The 20,062-nt window shown below is 42.5% G+C and overlaps 1 protein-coding gene and 1 long non-coding RNA gene across 9 annotated transcripts in view; one reads left to right on the top strand and one right to left on the bottom strand.

Annotated features, from left to right (window-relative positions):
- The window catches only part of TOX (thymocyte selection associated high mobility group box), a 299,102-nt gene extending 291,632 nt beyond the window's left edge, over positions 1-7,470 (bottom strand). For 2 of the 4 annotated variants that reach the window (XM_072804539.1, XM_072804540.1), the window contains exon 1: positions 7,087-7,468. In XM_072804539.1, the coding sequence (XP_072660640.1) occupies positions 7,087-7,188 (102 nt within the window). In that variant the 5' untranslated portion in view covers positions 7,189-7,468. Of the gene's footprint in view, positions 1-5,844; positions 6,000-7,086 lie in introns of those variants that run through there. The other 2 variants (XM_072804538.1, XM_072804542.1) reach the window with 2 other exon arrangements.
- The window catches only part of LOC140620372 (uncharacterized), a 93,246-nt gene continuing 80,644 nt past the window's right edge, over positions 7,461-20,062 (top strand). For 3 of the 5 annotated variants that reach the window (XR_012020174.1, XR_012020173.1, XR_012020171.1), the window contains exons 1-4: positions 7,461-7,508; positions 12,639-12,717; positions 13,222-13,414; positions 14,642-14,766. This is a non-coding gene — a long non-coding RNA (uncharacterized lncRNA). The remainder of the gene's footprint in view (positions 7,509-12,638; positions 12,718-13,221; positions 13,415-14,641; positions 14,767-20,062) is intronic. The other 2 variants (XR_012020175.1, XR_012020172.1) reach the window with 2 other exon arrangements.

Here is a 20,062-nt window from a genome sequence, read left to right as displayed (position 1 = left end):
ATAGTTTCATAAAAGCACATAACTCAGGAATGAAAACCAATAAATACTTGGTTAAAGCGGAAGCCATCTAAAACTCCAAAGCCCAAAACGGACAAACAGAAAAGCATTACTAGTAACATTGGTTTCATGAACCTTGGTATTATAAATATGTATAAATGATGATTTTTCATGAGTAAAATGGAAATCTGAAGATAGCTTTTTAAAAGTTGGCTTTAAAATTACTCATCGAATAATGCAAACTCGCCATAGACCAAACTACAGAGGTCTGGAAAAATATTGGTACCTCCTGTCATGAAAGAGCAGGGGGTTTCTTTCTGGCATTATCTTCCTTCTGGTCTTTTCTGCTGCACCATCAACATCCAAGCACAGAGTAATATAATGTTCCCATTTTCAAAATGAACGCTATAGGGAGAAACATGTTATAACCAGGAAAAGCTCATTCAGGTTAATGTGAATTCCATGTCTCAAAGTATTATGGAAGAACAGCTATAATTAACAGTCTGTTGGCACTTCCATTATAAACTACATTTCTAAGCAGTTTATAACTCAACTGTTTTTAATGAGAAATTGCTCTTCGGGATGAATCCTGGCATGCATGGTTTAAAACAAAAATTTTCAAATTCATTAGGGCAGATGCAAGCTGTATCACCTTGGCACTCCCGCTTCCTAACGGACAGTCCATTTAACACGATTCACTATCGACTGCGGGGCCTGTCAACCAATGGAGACCATAGGCTCTCTGACCCTGAGAAGCGCACCTTTGAAGGAAAACAGTAATTGAAGAATATATCAATAACACCAATGTGGAAGTAAAAGAAAAGGCAAGAAAGTATCTTAAAAATTGGTAAAAGTAAAATATTCCTGTGTTTGAATTTTGCTTAAATTCAATTTAAGCAAACAAGGTGGCACTGAAGCATTTAGATGCTTCATAGGGAAGCCTCTTGCAGGCAAGAATTACAGTTGGGGCCACAGTACTTATTAACTACGGTTTACCACAATCTTGTTTTCTCCTATGGTTATCAATTTTAGATTCTTGGATTTGGTTGTATACAATGCAAGTTTCATCTTAAACAACTGATAATATTTTTAAAACATAATTGTTAACACCATGTAATCAAGTCATGATCATTACATTTCATTTTTATTGAGGTACGAGATGAATATTCTATGTCACGACTTCTCAGGAACCTTGAGATTCATGCTCAAATAGCTAAAGTGTAGGATAAGTTATCTACATTGATTAGTTAAGTAAGTTCTGTGCGTCCAACTCTACCCATGTTATTCTGTTCTCCATGCATATTCTGATGAGGACACTTTAGTCTGTTAATCCTTTTACTTTCTGTAAACATAACTCACCTAACTTACTGTAGGCCAACTAAGGATCGGGAGACCACAGTCCCACTTTCCTACTAGTTTACAATCTAAATAAAGATTTCCTACTCAAAAAGGGATGTTCCAGAGGTTGTTCCCAAGTTCTAAATACACTGTGCTTAAAATGTGGGGGGAAGGAGGAAACTATGAGAGCTTAGAAATGACCGCCATGGTTACTTCCCCGCACAGCATCCTATCTATTTTTTCTTGATCTATTGCTTGATCTTATGTCATTCATTCCGAAGGGGAAGTAGGGAAAAGAAGAATAGCCTAATTTGGGATTTTAAAAAAGTGGGTATGAGCCCAAAGACTTGCAGATTCCAATTTCCTTAACCAGAAAATGAGGTCAGGTACTGGAGGAAGAATGGATATGTCAACATGATGATGGTAACAACGGTGACAACCAGGAAAGGGAGCATGCTCTCCAAGATAATCACAATGCTGAGTCACATTCCTGAGGAGAAAGTGGAGAGTTCCCATTAGAAGGGACAGACCTCCCAGGTTCAATTTAAGATTGGGGCGGGGAGAAGCCAGGGCGACAGGCTGGATTGGAGGTGCTTGCGAAGGGGGGGTGGGGGAACTAGGGGTGAGGCAGGAGGCACACAGACAGACCAGCTGCTGAGGGCAGGCTTTGAATCAGGACAGGAAGGATCACCAGCAGTAGAGAAATACCTCCAGGGTATCTTCAACTTTCTAGTATCCTGGCAAAATGTTGGAAAACACTAGAATAAATCATCCTTTGTAGCTAAATAAAACTTTCCTCCAATTCTCTGTTACCCTCTCTTGAATTGAGCCCATCCCAAAAAATGTATGACCACAAAAATAGTTCCACACGCTGAAACTAATAGGTTCAATCCCAAGGAAGCCACTGTTAAACTTGAAACTATCCTGTCATCGTCTTCCAGGTTCAAGTGTCTTACTTCTTTCCTGTTCTTACATCCCTTGTGAGCATGTCTTTTAAAAAAGATCTACAATAAGCAGTATATTAAGATAATATTTCATTGTCAGTTTGGTTTTTCTAAGTAAGCAAAACATTAAAACACTGCTTACTATCATCATTCAGGAACTGTAAAGATATATGATAAACTGTGAGGAGAATACTAAACCCCATAACCCATGTTCTAAGTAGCATTTGATCTCTCTAAAACCCCTAACTATAATTTTTGCATAGACACTTAAAATTGGAATTTGTGACAGTGAAATATCCCACAAAGTCAAGATAGCTACATTTGAGGTTTTTGTAGAATATCTGATTTAGCGGTCAAAACCGTATGATTGCTTGTTTTATGCTCTTTCTCGCCTATAAAAATTCTATTTAAGCCACATTTTTAGGACCTCAAAACTTAAGGAAGATCCAGCCAGTAAAGCTCCCAGGGGAGTTTTAATCATACTAATGATGTTCCAAGTATCAAATATGAATTTACTGAAGTCCTAGAAGTTATGGAGGTGGATAGAGAACTAATCAAGCATGATGCTCTAGATTGCTTATAACCCTCCCCTTCCTCCTCCTCCTCCTTTCCCCATCCCCTCCTCTTTTTTTTTCTTACACTTATTAATTAAAGTAGGAATAATGACTCCACCTTAATGTACTTGCACATCCTGTATTTTAGATGTGGTAAGTTCTGGCACATTTAACTATGAGACATAATGCTCTAACTAAATAGGAAAATAAGCTCAAAGGAGATTTAGAAGAGACAACAAAGAATCTCGTTTTTCTCAAAAGTTATTGAGTGTTTAGCCCTGACATTTCAATGCTGAGTTCATCACAAATAGGTCCTTCTTCCTATGTTTATAGGAAAAGATTATACACTGTCCTTCTTCATTTCAATGACAAAAGCCCAACATCCCAAACGGCCATTATTCTTTACTCTGTATATAACTATGTATTAAGCATGGGTTTGTGTCTTGGACTTCCCTATGTCTAAACCAACCAAAGAAAGATTCAGGACCTGATTCGACAAAAGCAACCACTGAGAACAGTGCAGACCATTATTTCCTCTCCCACTGCTGGCAGAGGTCAGCATCCCTGTGATTAGCCATGTCATAACATCATTGTATTACTGCTCCTCATGTGGGCAGATACTGAGCAATAACTGAACACATCACATCATTGTAAAAATGAAAAAGTGCCACTTCTTTGTCCCAATTTAGCATAAAATCAGTGAAAACAATCTTTACAAATGACACTGCACTAAGAAACTGAAAGGAGCTGTTATTACTCCGTAGGTATAGATTTAAAAACTGATGCTCTGACATCTTCCACTAGAACAAAAAAATAGGACTCTATCTTCCTACTGCACTCCAGTTATGGGCTCCCTAAATGTAATTTCACTTAAGGGATACAACGTTACTTAAAATAGTCTTAATTAGATGAAACTGACTATGTTAGGGTCCCTCAGTGTCTGAAATGTAACCATGCTCTAAGTTCCAAGAGGTGAAGGCTGTTACTTTCAGCCTGCATGCATCTGTCCAGTCTAAGGGCTGCGCTGCTGTTTCAAAGGCTGACCTATATACAGCAGCATGCCATCCGTTCTGGCTGTTTGTACAAGAGATGCCTCGCACCGTTGCCATAACCAACATCATCCGCATTGTTCTCACTTTTCTCCCGCAATGGGCTATGTGAAAATGGAGGCCACTTTGCATAGTGATGTGTTCAAAACATAATGCGCCCTTACAATAGAGCAACAGTGGATTAAACGGTTTCCAAAAAAAATTCCTCCTCCTGAGTTTATTGACTGAAAAATGCAAGTAGCGTTTAGAGCCAGAGAGAGTCAGCAGGGTGACACAACCTCCTTTTAGTTTAGGAAAGCTTCTGGAAGAGGCTACTCATTTTGTGGATTAGGGTCTCTTCCAACATTGAAAAAAAAAAAAGTCAGTGGGAAAACTATAGTCACAACTGCATGATCCTGAAGCACATAAAGATACCGGTTCCACTGGGATTTAGCAGACCAACTTTAACTATAAAAGTGTTGACAGATTTAAAGTAAAGCTAATTATTAACGTATGATCTTATCACCCTATTAAAAACAAATAACCTGACAAAGTGACTGTTTCTTGTAATAAACCACATATTCATGACACCTCTCAAAGACGCAAGGTTTACTTTGCTGTCTTGGCTCTTTTAGGGAAGTCTGATCCAACTTATGTTTACTAAATGTAGACAGAGATTTCTTATTTCACATCTTCCAAACTTCTGCTCATCTTCCCTATCCCTGTAAATCCACTTGGGTCACTGCAAAAATGAAGGCTACTTGACTACTTTCTAAGCAACTAAAATAGTGAAGCTGGACAGAAATTGTGTACCAGTGCTGATCATGATGGATTAGAAAAAACTAGTGTCTGGGTTTTCTGGGGCCTACCAAACCTACTCAGTGTATTTAATATAATTGGGGATCAGTGACAAATATATTTGATAGACTGCTATACAGAGAAAGGCAGGGGAAGGCGATCTTCCTGAAGCATTTCCATGAAGTCTCTTCCTACTATTAGAAGTATATCATGACTTTGCATCTTTAAAAATCCATTATTCCCTGGATAAGTTAAATAGAAGACTTGCAACTAGTCTATAGAAAGGGTGGCTAATTTGCATTTAAAAAGAACAGTTTGCTCCTCATACACGGGGGGGACTTAAAAGGAACTTCAATGAGCTAGTAAAGAAATTCTGAAGACTTTCTAAATTAATTTATTCAATTCACAGCACAACCCACGAAAATTATTTAAGGCACTTAATTGGAAAATGATTTAATATATTGAAGTAATTCTTGATTTTCCAAAGCATTTAACTTTTAAATTAAATCTGACCCTACTATCACAAGAATGACAAGTGAAATGTGTATCCAAGTCATTACCTTCTTTTTGGAGCCTAAAATCACCGATAAATTTAATAAGATTTGTCCAGTTTCACTGCCAAAATGGTTCTGACTTTTTGGTACTGGTTACTACGCTGGAGGATGTGTTTACTATCCACGATAGGTCTGCTGCTTTATCATTTGTATTAGTACTGGTAACGGTGTTATATGAGCAAAATAGAACGTTACAAGCACAAAATAACTTGCTTGGAAAAGCAAAACAGATTTTGGAATGAAAGCACTAATGCTGCTAACAAATAATGAAACTTCATCACACAAACTTCTCTTGCCAAAGTTACCGGAGCTTTCCAACCTGTTTCTGGCTCAAGAGCTCCCTGTATGATAAAAAGCCTTTCTGCCTTGCAGAAGAAGCCTACGTGTCCTTCGTTTCAGACCTGCCTATCCATCACAGGCATCCAGCACATCCCTTGTACAGAGCTTTGCACTGTGCACAACATCAAGGAGCTTCTGCACGGAGTTGGAGCTGTGGTTCACTTAACTCGCAGAGTGTGTGTGTGTGTGTGTGTGTGTGTGTGTGTGTGTGTCCCGACTGACCAAGGCTCGGGGCTGCGAGGCGGTGGCGTGGTGGGGAGCCCGGGGGCTGAGGAGGCAGCGCGCTAAATACCTCTGTACCGCGTAAAAGAGCTGTTTGATGATGCCTCGCCGCCAGGCAAATGTTAGGAGTCCCAACGACTCATCCGGTGGAATTCACGGAGGGGCTGACCGGGAACTGCTCGCAGGGGCTACAGGACCGGGCAGGTGGGGCGCGAGCTGGGCGTCCCGACCCCTCGCCCCGCGCCGCGGGGAACGCGGTCCTCCCCGCCGACGCTCCCGGGCCGGGCGGCTCGCCCCCGTCCAACAAGCCCCGCGAGCACGGCCCTGGCCCCGCGGCTGCTCCCGGAGGCCCGGCCCCGCGCGCCCTCCCTCCCGGGGCCGAGAGCTGGAGAGGCGCCGAGACCAACCCCCCCCCCCCCCCCTTCGCAGCCCCGGACCGTTGCGTCCACGGGACCGGCGGAGCCCCCGCCCCCGCCCCCGCCCGGGCCACCCGCCCGGCCGGCCGCGCTCGGGTGCCCCGCGGCCTTGGCACCTGGGGTCACCGGGCCGGGGGTGCAGCCCGGCCCGGGACCCTGCTCCGGCCCCGCGGGAGCGCTGGAGCTCCGGGGCTCCGGACGGGAACTCGACGCGCTCGTCCGGCTTCCAACAAACTTGCGGTGACCGCGCGCACCCCCGAGCGGGAGCTGTGCCCGTCCCCGCGCGGCTCCCCCGTGCACCCCGGCCCGCACAGCCGCGTCCCACAGGGCGCGGGAAAACAAAAGGCTTGCGGGGCGATGTTCCCGGCGGGGGTTGGGGCGGGGGCGTCTCCCCGGTCCCGGCACCCCGACTCGCGGCGGCTCCGCTGGCAACTAACCCCGCTCAGGGAAGCGGTGCCACGGGTCCCCGCAGCCCGGGAGAGGGCGGGAGGGACGAGGGGAAACTAGAAAATAAACTGACTTCTCTTACTCTCTGCCTCCGTTCCCGGACCCCAGACACACCCCCCAAAGTATTCCGTGGGTTTCTCTTAATTTTTTTTTTTTAACGCCCCCCGGCAAACCCAGGCAGGGAGCCTTCGTGGCGAACAGCAGGAAGGGAAGGATCCGAGCAAATCGTGTCACTTTCCGCACGATCGCGGTGTTTGGCAAACCCCCGGAGCTGCTGCACAGTATCTACTACCCCAGCGCACGCAGGGCTGTAGCGGGCTGCGAGCCGAGCGCGCCCGGGACCGGCCTCCGCCGACCGCCCCGGCAGCCGGGCCAGCCCGCCGCCGCCGCCGCCCCCCTCCCGGGATCCAGCAGCAAGAACACGGTGGAAACAAAAGCAGAGCGTTCACCTTGTTGCAATAGTAGGGGTCCAGGCAGGGAGAAGGTCCCAGACAGGGAGCGTCGGGCGCAGCGGCGGGCTGGGCTGGAGGTGGATAGAATCTTACGTCCATTTCACTCTCACATCAAGCAACTCCTTTTCTTTTCCTTTTTTTAAAAAAAGTGTTCAGCAAAACAAGCTTAGACGGAACAGAGAGAGGTGTCTGGACTCAGGAGTAAAAGAAACACCTTCCTTCCCTCACATCCGTTTGTGGTTTGTTTAAGAAGAAGAGGAGAAAAAAAAAAAAAAAAGAAAAAAAAAAAAGAGGGGGGAAAAGCGCTCAACTCTCCCCCAAGCCGCGGCGCGCACCCGTCGGCGCCGAGCGCGCAGCCTGCTCCGCCGCCGCCTCCCGGCCCCGCCGCCGCCGCCGCCGCCGCCGCCGCCGCCGGGCAGGTAACTTCATGCGCTCATTGTCCCCCCGCCCGCCCCCCCATCCCCGCCTCCCGCGCCCCTCGCCGCCCGGCACACGCGCTCGCGCTCGGGCTCTAGGTCCTGGGCGTTTTATTGGAGTCTCTGAGTTGCTCTGCTTTTAGTTTATTTTCTCCACCTTGGAGGCCTGGGATGGGGGGAGGAATGAGGAATGAAGAGGGGGACAGGGCGGGGGGTGGGGGGGTGAACGCCCCGGGCCGGGCGGGGTAGGGTGCGCGGCAGGACGCGGGGCTGCTCGCGGCCCAATGGCTGCAGCTCGGGTCTGGGGGCCGGGGCCGGAGGAGGGAGGAGCGGAGGGGGAGGAGGAGGAGGAGGAGGAGGAGGAGAGCGCGGCCGGGACCGGGCCGGGGCGGCGGGACCCCGCGGAGCCTCCGCCGGGTCCGGGCCGCGCTCCTCCCGGCCGGCGCGTCGCACACAAAGGGGCTGCGGAGCCCCAGCCGCCCGCCGCCCGGGGGCACGGCGGGGAGCGCGCAGCAAGGGGGCGCTGTGGCGCACCCCGCCCCGCAGCCCCGCCCCCGGGCCCGCCCCGGCCCCACCCCGCTCCCGCCGCCCCCTCCGCGGCCGTCCCCACCTCTTTCTCTGCGTTCGCCGCCTCCCCTTTGGTGCCTGTCCCCTCTGGCGTCGCTGCGTCCCCACCCTTCCTCCCAGCCCCTGGTGGCGGTGACTGTGCCACGCGGCGCGGGCCCGGGGCCGTGGCCCGGGGCCCCGCAGGGAGCGCGGATCCTCTGTGCGCCGTAGCGGGCTACTTGGGCTCCCCGGCCCAGGGGCCCGGAAGGACTGCAGGGTGTGCAGGAGCCCCCGAGGCGCCCCCCTTCTGTTGCGCGCTTCCGCCTCCAGCCCTCACCTCGCAAGGATCTGTGACCCACTGGAGGGTTTGCAAAGCTAAGGCAGCCCGAGAGACTCCGCAAAGACCACGGGGGTAAATCAGAGTGTAAATAGGGAAACAGCCCCCCGCACCCTGGATCGGGCTAGAGGGAGAACACGCGGGCTGTTAGCTGCCCCTGAGGGGATTCTTGTGGTTTTGTAATTGGACGCTCTTGGAGAGGCACAGGAGACCCGGAGTCAGCCTCCCCAGGTCCCTGGGAGGAGGAGATCGCCAGTCGTGTTTTCCCGCCTTACCTCTGAAACCCAAGGCGCTTGCAACTCCCCCCCCCCCATGGCTGGGGGGCAAAAAAATCCGCATATCTTGGCTGTAGTCCAAGAGATTTATCCCTGAGGCTCTGTCCTTGGTGGGAAGTCCAGGCCGGAGTGGGTGATAGTTACCTTCCCAGGAGGAAGCAGCCCCACACAGTAGGGCCCAAGACCCTGCAAAGGAGCCTGGAAGTAACTTCATCCATTCCACTTGTTTCTGGTGTTAAGGAGGGCACTAATGACATTTTGGCACCCTACACAACTTTACAGTGCGTGCTGATTGCCAACCGCTCTGTACAACTTTCTCACAGTGATGTTGTTTCCTCTGCAACTGAGAGCACCTGTCAGGTACAATCAGAGGGATCTGGAAGAAAATCTATGAAGAAAGTAAAAGAAATGATAATATCATTGGATGTCTTTACATGGCTTTTTAGGAACCTTTTAGCAAGCATTGCTTCGTACTCTTTGCATCCTTTTCCTCTGAGCCATTGTTTTCTTTCTTCCCTTCATCATTTTTATGAGTAGCAAAAATCTAGCCCTTTCCCCATCTCAAGATTGACATGGTGGAAATTGTGTAGGGAGAGAGAGCAGTGAGAAAATAAGAATTCCTCTCCCCTGGATTCAGAAGAACCTCCATATTTATAGGTCCTTCAAGGCATAAAATAAAATAAGAAACAAATTTTTTTTCCTCTTAATAAAGGTCTTTATAGTAAAATTTAAATGCTTTGTGTTTTATAGTGTCATTGTTCAAAATTCAATGGCAGATGCTAAATGTAGTGGTTTGTACTCCACAATTAAAAAAAAGAAATACCTTTTGAATTTAACTTAAATATTTCCAAGCTTAAGTTTCTATCATCCATTCAGCACTTATCACTAACATATTACAGCAGTTCAAAATTCAATTCTAAAAACTTCCTTAGAATCTGCAAATGAGGGGCGCTTGGGTGGCTCAGCAGTTGAGCATCTGCCTTCAGCTCAGGACGTGATCCCAGAGTTTCCATCAAGTCCCGTATGGAGCCTGCTTCTCCTCCCTCTGCCTATGTCTCTGCCTCTCTCTGTGTCTCTCATGAATAAATAAATAAAACTTAAAAAAAAAAAAAATCTGTAATTGAAGTACTGTTTGATGGCTCCGGGAACATCAAGAAGATGAAAAGTATCAGGACAGGAACAATATCATTCATTATCAACATCTTGACACCTAGGGAAGACAATGATGTCCATACTGTGTTCCATAGACCTACTATACTATTTTCTCTGTCTTGAGGAAAAACCCAAAAGCATGGGAAGTGTGTGACCTTCCATTTAATTTGGGCCTGGTTTCTTCCATGTGCAATCAGTAGAGTCAAAGTGATATGTTTGTGCATGACCTGGTATCAGGGGTGGGAATGTGAGGTTTTGATTTAAAAAGCTCTTGGGGAACCTGGGTGGCTCAGTGGTTGAGCATCTGCCTTTGGCTCAGGTCATGATCCTGGGGTCCGGGGATCTAGTCCTGCACTGGGCTCCCCACAGGGAGCCTGCTTTTCCCTCTGCCTATGTCTCTGCCTCTCTCTGTGTGTCTCTCATGAATAAATAAATAAAATCTAAAAATAATAAAATAAAATAAAATAAAATAAAATAAAATAAAATAAAATAAAATAAAATAAAATAAAATAAAAAAAGCTCTTGACTCCAATTACTCATACATGGAGAGTAGACCATGAAAGTCAACTTCATGGGGGGTGGGGGTGGTAATGAAAATGGAGTTAATGATCGATCAATCATGCCTACAGAATGAAGTCTCTATAGAGATCCCCAAAGTTCAGGATTCACACAGCTTCTGGGCTGGTGACCATGTGGAGGTCCACAGAGAGTGACTGTCTGGAGAGAGCATGGAAGCTCTATGCCTTTTCCCACATACCTTACCCTATGTTTCCCTTCCATCTGGATCTTCATCTGTATATTTCATCATATCCTTTTATAATAAATAGGTAAACAGTAAGTAAACTATTTTCCTGAGTCTTGTGAGCCCTTCTACTAAATTCATCAAACCCAAGGAGGAGATCATGGGAACTTCTGATTGATAACTGACCAGCCAAAAGCACAGTTAACACCCTGAACTTGCAGTTGGCATCTCAGGTGGTTGGGGCAGTGCCTTAGCCTGCAGGATCTGATGCCATCTCCAGGTAGATACCGTTGGAATTGGGTTAGATTGTAGGACACCCACCTGGTGTGATAGAATTGCTTGAGTTTTTCCTACCTCAGATAGGAATGTGAACTGTTGGTTCAAAAAAAAAAAAAAAAAAAAAGCTCTTAACCCCAATCACTCATACTTTAAGAATAGACCATGCAGATCATCTCAGTGTGATCTGAAAAAAAAATATTCTCTTTATAATGCTCCATCCAAGGCCTATCACATATGGAATGGGAACAGTCTTCCCAAGAAAAACTTGGAGGAAGTTGAATAGCTAAAGCAACGAGGAAATCTTGTTAATTTGGGAGATAAAAATAGTAGAGAGGCGTTATATTATTTTTCAATTTCTAGGACATTCAGCTGTATATCATGGCTAAGTTTACTAATTTATTTGTCCATCCATTCACTTGTATATTATTCAACAAAGACGTATAAGCAGAGTAAAGCTCTGTGCTATGTATTGTGTATAGTTTGACATGTAAGAACAAATTACTCAAAATCGTTTCTGTTTTAGATGTGTTACAGTCTTCTAAAGCAGTATTTCTGACTTTGCCTAGTCAGTGGAGTCACCCTAGAAGCTTTGAAAAATACTCATGCCTGGACTCCTCCCCATAGAATTTGATTCAATCCATTTAGAGTAGGGCCTGGGCATAGGAGTTTTTAAAAGCCGTCCATCCAATGGCTTTCAATTTCAGGAAAGATTGGGAACCACTGGTCCAGGAGGAAAGATAACATGCCACAAAGGAATGTTAAAAGCACAAAAATTTTCATCAGTGAATTTCTGGGCTAGGTTGTTATTTTGTGTTGGCTCTCAGAAGGGGGACATAGAGGATCACCACTCTAGGTCCCCGTCATCCACATTGCCCTTACGGAGACTGAGTGTGGCGATTGACTCAGTTATTCTAGCTAAGCAGGAAAAATTGCCCTTAGAGACCCAAATTACAATTTAGTCGTCTGAACTAGGAATTCTCATTACCAAAAAAAAAAAAAAAAAACAGTGTGTCCATGAACAAAACATTTCCTTACTAGTATTGATGTAATAAAGTCGATAGCCACACTTTCTGAAATACCTATTACATCCTGGACCTAGTCATAATTTCTTTACATAATTTCATTTCACTTTCTTATTTAGTATTACAAGTTACATTGGAAACCCTAACCACTAATTACAAAGCACACTTAGCATCTCATTTTGTTCCCTCAACACCACGCATCTTCATTTTAATTACAGTTTCATAATTGTTATGTTTTCAAATTTGTGCTTGTTTCCATTGACCACATTTTATGTTTACTGATTCTTTGCACTGTGGACATAAGTCCTAAATCTTGTAGCAATGTCTCCAAACTGCACACAGACTGTTTTGCATTAGGGAAAATATCCTCTAGACAGTCAGTCCTATCCATGATTTATGAGCATCTTATAAAAATCATTCAACAATGCCAACAACAAAATGGCACTTCTTGAGGGGTATTTTTCGTTAGCCTTTGGAGTTAGTTTTTTTTTTTTTTTTTTTAAGGATAATAGCCATCTATATATTGACAATGAGGATGAAAGATCTTATAGAGGGATTTATTTTGAAATGCCAAATATTGCAACTAGAATCAAAGCATGCTATATTTTATAACAAAATTAAATCCTCCTCTTAATGTTTAAGGGTGAGCTTTCCAGCAATAGCTGACACCTCAGTCTCTCTTGTAGAAGAAAACCTCATTCTTTTAAAATACCACTCATTTGAACATCTGGTATGAGCCACTGTGTGTTATAAACCATCTTGTTATGCATGTGTTTACAGGTTTACCTTCCTGACGAGATTACCAGCTGGTCTGCTTCCTTACAACTTAACCAACGTTGAGTCCTACATGTCTTAAAAGGTTCTGTAAATATCATCAATGGTTTTGATAGGAAACATTTACATTTTCTCAATTTACCAGTTAGAATTTACTGTTGTCCAGAGGTTTTTTTTTTTTTTTTCTTTAAATAGTTTTCTAAAGTAATTTAAATGTAAAATAGAATGATATGCAATCCATAATATAATGCAGTGGGAGAACACAGAGTTCTGAAGTTTATTTCCTGGGGAGACTAGTGAGAAATGACTAGATTGTAAGTCTTTCAACCAGAAAATAAAGGATTTCAGAATGATGAGGAAAGTTTGAAGGAAATGATATAGGGTCCACAGATACCTCACATGGTACTAAATGACTCATAAAATGCAGTATTTTTTACATAATATGGGAAGTGTGCCATGCTTGTACATCTTACCATTGAGTATGGGACAGTACTGTGATCTTTAACAATATACAACATTTGCGGCATAATAGCTATAATAGGACTCTTCAGCTATTTTACACAGCAATAATCCAGTCCTCTCTCATCAGGATAAACTGTGAGGACAAATCCTTTCAAAATCAGAATTAGTTCCTTGGAAAAGAGTGAGGCCACAATTATCCCTTAAGTAGGAGCAGCTGCAACATGGGATCGGCCTGGAGCGTGGCGGTGAAGTGTTTCTCCAATGCAATTAAATGGATTTTTTAAATGCAAACTAATATTCTATAAAAAGTCACTTGGAAGGTAAGTAGGTGTGGAATTGATGAGATGAAAGGAACAGTCCTGTCACTTTACCTGAGTTAATATTCCTGCCTTAGTAAATGCTATTTTGGTGAAAATGGACAATCCAGGCTCACACTTTCCCATGAAGTGGGGCCCTGAAAGGGGCCCAGAGTAATACAAAGGAAAGATAATACTGGTTTTCTTGTACACCCTGTGCCTTATTTTGAACTGTGTTCATAGCTGTGTTTTGTTATTGTTGGTTTTCAAAAAGACACGATGAGTCAACAGGAACACTTCAATTTAAAGAGGGAAGGTATCACTTGGGTAGAAACATATAAATAGAACTCACAGGACTTAGTTCAGTCAGTACCTCGTCCAGAGTAAGACAGAAAGGGATGAGAACTTAGTTTTTCACCACAGAGATGATTAAAGGATTGGGAAAATAAGACCTTTAAGAAAGATTAAAGGACCTGAACCGAAGGGGGCATACAGAGAGGGGGTGATGTACTATCTTCAAATTATGTATCTCAAGAGTTCTTTTACAAACAACGAGAGAGAACACCTTCACTGAGGATACGACATAAGAAATTGGATGTAATACTAGAGCATTGAGGATTTAGTCACACAGGGAAAGAATTTTCCCCAGGGATCTTGAATGTATCACCAAAGGAGAGAGCGGGCCCTCCATAGGACTGACTGTAAAATCTCTGCACCCAGTGAAAGTTTATCAGGTCACCAGAGCACCCAGTGACACCCCTCTTCTTGAAATTCTGTACTATCAGGTGGGCAGAGGTTTTGAACTTAGCTCTAATTGTCTAAAGGATTTCTGTGTTCGTACACTTCGGATGGCATAAAATGTTCATCCAGACAGGGAACCAAGGCATCTCGTGCAGTTCTTTAAAAAGTCAAAAAAAAAAAAAAAAAAAAAAAAGCTTTCTTTTACATTAGACGTGTTCCTGAATATTTTCAAGAACTTTGGTTCCAAAGAAAAACAGCAAATGTCTGATTTTGCCAGCAAAATTTAAGATGTTGTTAAAACTAGCTTTAAAATTATGTTTTAAAATTAAATACTAAACATTGAAACTCAGAGCTAACTTGGAGTTAAAATACTTAACACATTCTTAGAATGTTACTTTTGTGAAAAGGTACTCTCACTTGATAAAGATGGCCTTATAGGATGATCTCAGAGCCAAAGATGAAAGAGAAAGAATCCTCCCTGCTTTATAATAGTATGTTTTTAATATGTAGCCTTCAATTCACTAATTCAAAAATCAAACATTTTGAAGACAGCAAGAGACTCTTGAGCTCCCACTCAGGCTGATGGTTGCTACTGAGTTCCCACTCATCCCATGAAATCTTCCAGGGCTGATTAGGTAAGTGATTTTTGAACCTCGCCCTGCCCAGTTTCCACACACAGTTCCTGATCTCTGTCCTGATTAGGGACTCACTGCTTCTTCCACTACAAATCCACTTAGGCTTGACCTTTACATAATGCAATTACCTGACTATCCATGGATTACTTTAATGTTTCCATTTTGTTCCTAATGGGGCTCCAATATGCCTGTCTGTATTAATGTATTTGATGCTGATTAGAAGCTCCTAGAGGGAAGAGATGGCATCTCTCTGAAGAGGACTGATGGCCCCAAATAGCATCAATTCCTTAAACAGTCCTCTTTGCAAGAAGACAAATTAACTTGGCATATTTTTTCGTGGTCTCAGAAGGAGTTAATTTAGGAAGCTACTGGTAAAAATTCAAGATATCATAGTATGTAAACACTTCCACTTCACTGTGACAGGTTGGGAAGAGTTACAGTAGTATTGCCTTCTCTATGTGCCTCAGCTGTATTATTATGGTCAAATATCATTTTTAATTAAGGACACCATTATTAAAGGCCCTCTCTATATTAGGTGTCTTACATAACAATATATGCTGGTTGTTGTTGCTTCTCCGCCCCTACTCCCTTGGCTGCTTTACTCATTTATGTTTTCCGTGTGGCCTCTATATGCATTTATAACTTCCAGAACAAGAATTTATCAGGGAATGAATGGAAATAATAGCATTTAATCAGAGGGAAGAGTATTAACAAAGTCAAAGAGGCTTTTAAAGACAAAGAAAAGTTTGAGAACAACCAGGACAAGCAATTGGGTATTTGGTGTAGTTTTTGAGAAGCGAAGGTGAGGGTAGGGGAAGGATGGAGGGACAGTGAGGAGACATAGAGATCAAGTTTAGATCACCAAAACTATCTGAGAGCTGCAACTTTATCTTGAAGAGGTAGGTGGAAGAGTCTTGAAAGGCTTTGATATAGGACTTGACTTTGATACCTTTGTATTATAATATTTTATGGACAATAAGATTTTCTTTTTTTTAAGATTTTATTATTTATTCATGAGAGACACAAAGAGAGGGGCAGAGACATAGGCAGAAGTAGAAGCAGACTTTTTGCAGGGAGCATAATGTGGGACTCAATCTCAGGACCCTCGAGATCACAACCTGAGCTGAAGGTAGATGCTCAACCACTGAGCCACCCAGATGCCCCTACAATGAGATTTTCAGGTACTATTTCCAATACAGTAAGGTTTTCATAAGTAACCATAAGAATTTGTTACTAAAGAGAGACCAGGTCCTCCTTTGAGTTATTAATCTGCCCTTTCAGTGGCTATAATATAGAAATATACCCAGGAAAATATTAAACTGCACAATGAGATCCTCTATGACCTACCTCTCTTTCTCTCTCTCTCTCTCTCTCTCTCTCTCTCTCTCTCTCCAGCCTCATGTTTTCTCAACCTGAGAATATCTAACCTTTCAGACCTAACCTCTCCATCTTAAATTACAGCAAATACCAAACTGCTTGGGCAAGACCACAGCCCCTCAGTCTCAACTCCGAAATTCCAAAGGCTCTGAAAAGTCGAAGTTGCTTCATTATACATCTAGCAGCAAAATCTAGAGGCAACATCTAATCCAAACTGACAAGAGGCTCTTTATAGAATGTATTGATTTACTCACTGAAAATGCACATATTTTGCTGCAGAAGTAGAACTATGTTGATTATGGGGTGCTACCCCAACTCCTGCATCAGGGCAAGTTTAATATACAATATAAGTGTATATACACATAGGTAATACAGATAAGCAGATAAATAGATAGGTTATACACTATATAAGCTTTCAAAGATTGTATAATTCTAAACACATTTAAAACACACATACACGCACATTTTTGCCCATAGGGTCTCAGATAATGGATTATGGACATGCACTCTTAGTAACTTAAACTCATCAGATTTCTTTTGAAACAATCCATCAAGGAGCAATTTATCTATGATAAAATCCACCCAACTGAAATCCATAATTTGATGAGTTTTGAGAAATTTGTGAACCGCTACCACAATCACATACAGAACATCTCCATCAGTTCAGAAAGTTCTCTTGTGGCCCTTTGTAGTCAGTTCTTTCCCCCAACCCCCAGACCCCAGAGACCCTTGACCTGATTTTTGTCACAGTAGTTTTATTTTTCCAAAATATACAAATGGAATCTTTGACTATGGGGTCTTTTATGTCTGATGTCTTTCTCTGAGCATAATGTGTATTAAATTCATCCACATTGTTAAGTCTATTAGTATATTGCTTCTTTTTATTACTAAGTGAATAATTCCCTTGTGAATGTGACAGTTTTGTTTACCCACACGATGGACATGTGGTTTCCTTCTAGTTTTAACTATAATGAATAGAGCTGCTACAAAACTCCAAGTACAGATACTTGTATAAATGTATGTTTTTATTTTCTTTGGGTAGATATCTAGGAATGTCAAAGTTTGCATACCAAATGCATATTTCGATTTATAAGAAATTGCCAAACTGATTTCAGAAGTGACTGTACCCTATTTCATTCCTACTAATAAGGTATAAAAGGTTTGAGTGCCCCAAATCCCTGTCAACATTTGGCGTTGTCAATCTTTTTTTTTTTTAAAGATTTTATTTATTTATTTATTCATGAGAGACATGCAGAGAGAAGCAGAGACATAGGCAGAGGGAGAAGCAGGCTCCCTGCAAGGAACCCCGTGTGGGACTCGATCTTGGATTCCTGGAGATCACACCCTGAGTCAAAGGCAGACGCTCAACTGCTGAGCCACCCAGGAATCCTGCATTGTCAATCTTTTTAAGGTTACTCATTCCAGTAGTTTGTAATTATATACAAATTTTTTAAATTTATATTTTGCTAATGACTAATGATCTTTTCATACATTTGCCACTAGTATATCTTCTTTGATAAGAGTCTGCTAAAAGCTTTTGCCTTTGTAAGATCAGGCTGTTTGTCCATTTACTACTGAGTTTATAAGTTCTTTATATAGTCTGGATATAAGTCCTTTATCAGAGTCTATAAAAAAAGTAGTAAGTAAGTTTAGAAAGGTTGTAGGATACCAGGTCAGTATGAAAGAAATTCTATTTCTCTATGCAACCAGCAAACAATTGGACATTTTTAAGAAAGATTTTATTTATTTATTTGAGAGAGAGACAGAGTATGGGGGCAGGCAGAGAGAGAGAGGGACAAGCAGAGTCCCTGGTGAGCGGAGAGCCAATATAGGGCTCCATCCCAGGATCCTGAGATCACGACCTGACTGAAGTCAGATGCTTAGCCAACTGAGCCACCCAGGTACCCCAACAGTGGGACATTTAAAAAATTATTTATAATAACATCAAAAATATGAAATTCTTAGGCATAAAACCCACAAAATATATAAAACCTGTGCACTAAAAATTGCAAAAACAGTGCTGAGTGACATTAAAGCAGCCCTAAAGAAATAGAAATCTATACCATGTTCAGGGTACAAAGGCCTTAATATTAAGGTATCATTTTGCTTGAAATAATCTATAGATTCAGTGAAATCCCAATAAAATTTTTAGGCTTTTTTGTTGTCGAAAGTAAGAGGATTACTTTAACATTTTTATGGAAATTCACAGGACCAAAACAATTTTGGGAAAGAATACAGTTGGAAAAAATCATACCACTTAATTTTAAGACGGTAAAGCTACAATAGTGAAGACCACATGATATTGGCATAAGAATAGGCATATAAATCAATTGAACAAAACAGAAGTCTGGAAATAGATCCATAAATACATAGTTAATTGGTTTTCAACAAAAGTGACAAGGTAATTCAATGGGAAAATGATTATTTTTCAACAAATTCTGCTGGAACAATTAGATACCCTAATGCAGAAATAGACTCTTATTTCACATCATATGCAGAAGGTAACTCTAAACAGAGCATAGACCTAAATTTTAACAGCTAAAACTATAAAAATAATACAAGAAAATATAGGATATAATCATGACTTGAATTACACAAAGCTTCTTTTAGGACACAAAATGCAATTTGATAAATTGAATTTTAGAAAAATTAAAATCTTGCTTTTCAGAAGAAATTGTTAATGAAATGAAAATGCATTCCACAGGCTGAGAGAAAATGACAAATGACTTGTGATCCTTATGTTTTTAATATTCGTCTGCCTTTGTTCCCACTATTCTCTCTACCCAGCATCCCAGTCTCCTTGGTATCTGCAGGCTGAGCTTCTATATCTCTTTTAGATTCAGATCAGGCATTGGGTCATATTCTCTTCAGGATGGCATTGCAGACTCTCCAGCTGGCACATTCCAGGCTGGTCATAATATCTATTACACTCTACCTTCCCAGTAAATTTACGTGTCTGTTTTCTATAATAAATAATTAGCTCCCTGAGGTCAAAGACAATATTTGTTAGGTTTTGTTGGGTTCTTGGTCAACTTTTCCATGTCCTGAACCCCTTTTCTCTAAACAAAACAACTTTTGACATTGCCCCCACTTCCAGATACAGCTTTATCTCTTTCCACCCTATTGTTACTAAACTTAAAATGATTCCCTATCTCTTCTTCTTCACCTTTTCATTTATTCTTCAACCCACAGCAACCTGGATTTATGTTTCTGAAATATTTTTTACTGAAACAATTCTAAGACTCCCATTGAATGTATATTTGTCCATTTCACTGGACACTTTATTTCTCACATTTCTTGACTTTCTTGAGGCTTGAAAAATTGGCTCCTTGGTAGATTGTGAAGTCTTTAAGTGAAGGGATCCTGCCTTTTGTCTTTGTGGATAGACTAAGGGGGGAACATCCGTATGAAGAGAACAAACAGGTAGACAAAGCAGCATGATAAGAAACAGAGACATAAGAGAAATCAAGGGAACATGGAGCCCTACATTCCAGGGAATGAATGTTCCAGAAGGGAATGGTAGATATTCATTTCTCATTCAATCCATCATCCATGCAACAAATACTACTTGAATGCTCACTATCTGCCAGACACAGTGCTGGATTCCAAGCCCATAAATGATTTTCAACACCCTCTTCTGGATGATTATCTCCTTCCATAGCTCCTAATACAACTTTTCTTCTAATTTCTGTCAAATACAGGTCCCTTTCCTATTTTCTCACTCCCAGGTGTCCATTTCCAACTCTCTACCAGCTATATCTGGCTGTATTTCTTCAGTCACCCAAACTCATAATACATAAATCTCAGGGCACCTGGGTGGCTCACTCAGTTCAGTGTCTGCCTTCAGCTCAGGTCATGACCCCAGTGTCTTGGGACCGAGCCCTGCATCAGGCTCCATGCTCAGTGGGGAGTCTGCTTC

This window comes from Canis lupus, chromosome 28 (assembly GCF_048164855.1).
Source record: "Canis lupus baileyi chromosome 28, mCanLup2.hap1, whole genome shotgun sequence".
In the NCBI taxonomy this organism is placed as follows: domain Eukaryota; kingdom Metazoa; phylum Chordata; class Mammalia; order Carnivora; family Canidae; genus Canis; species Canis lupus.
Note: the sequence above shows the minus strand (reverse complement) of the source record. Positions and strands in the feature narration are given on the sequence as shown.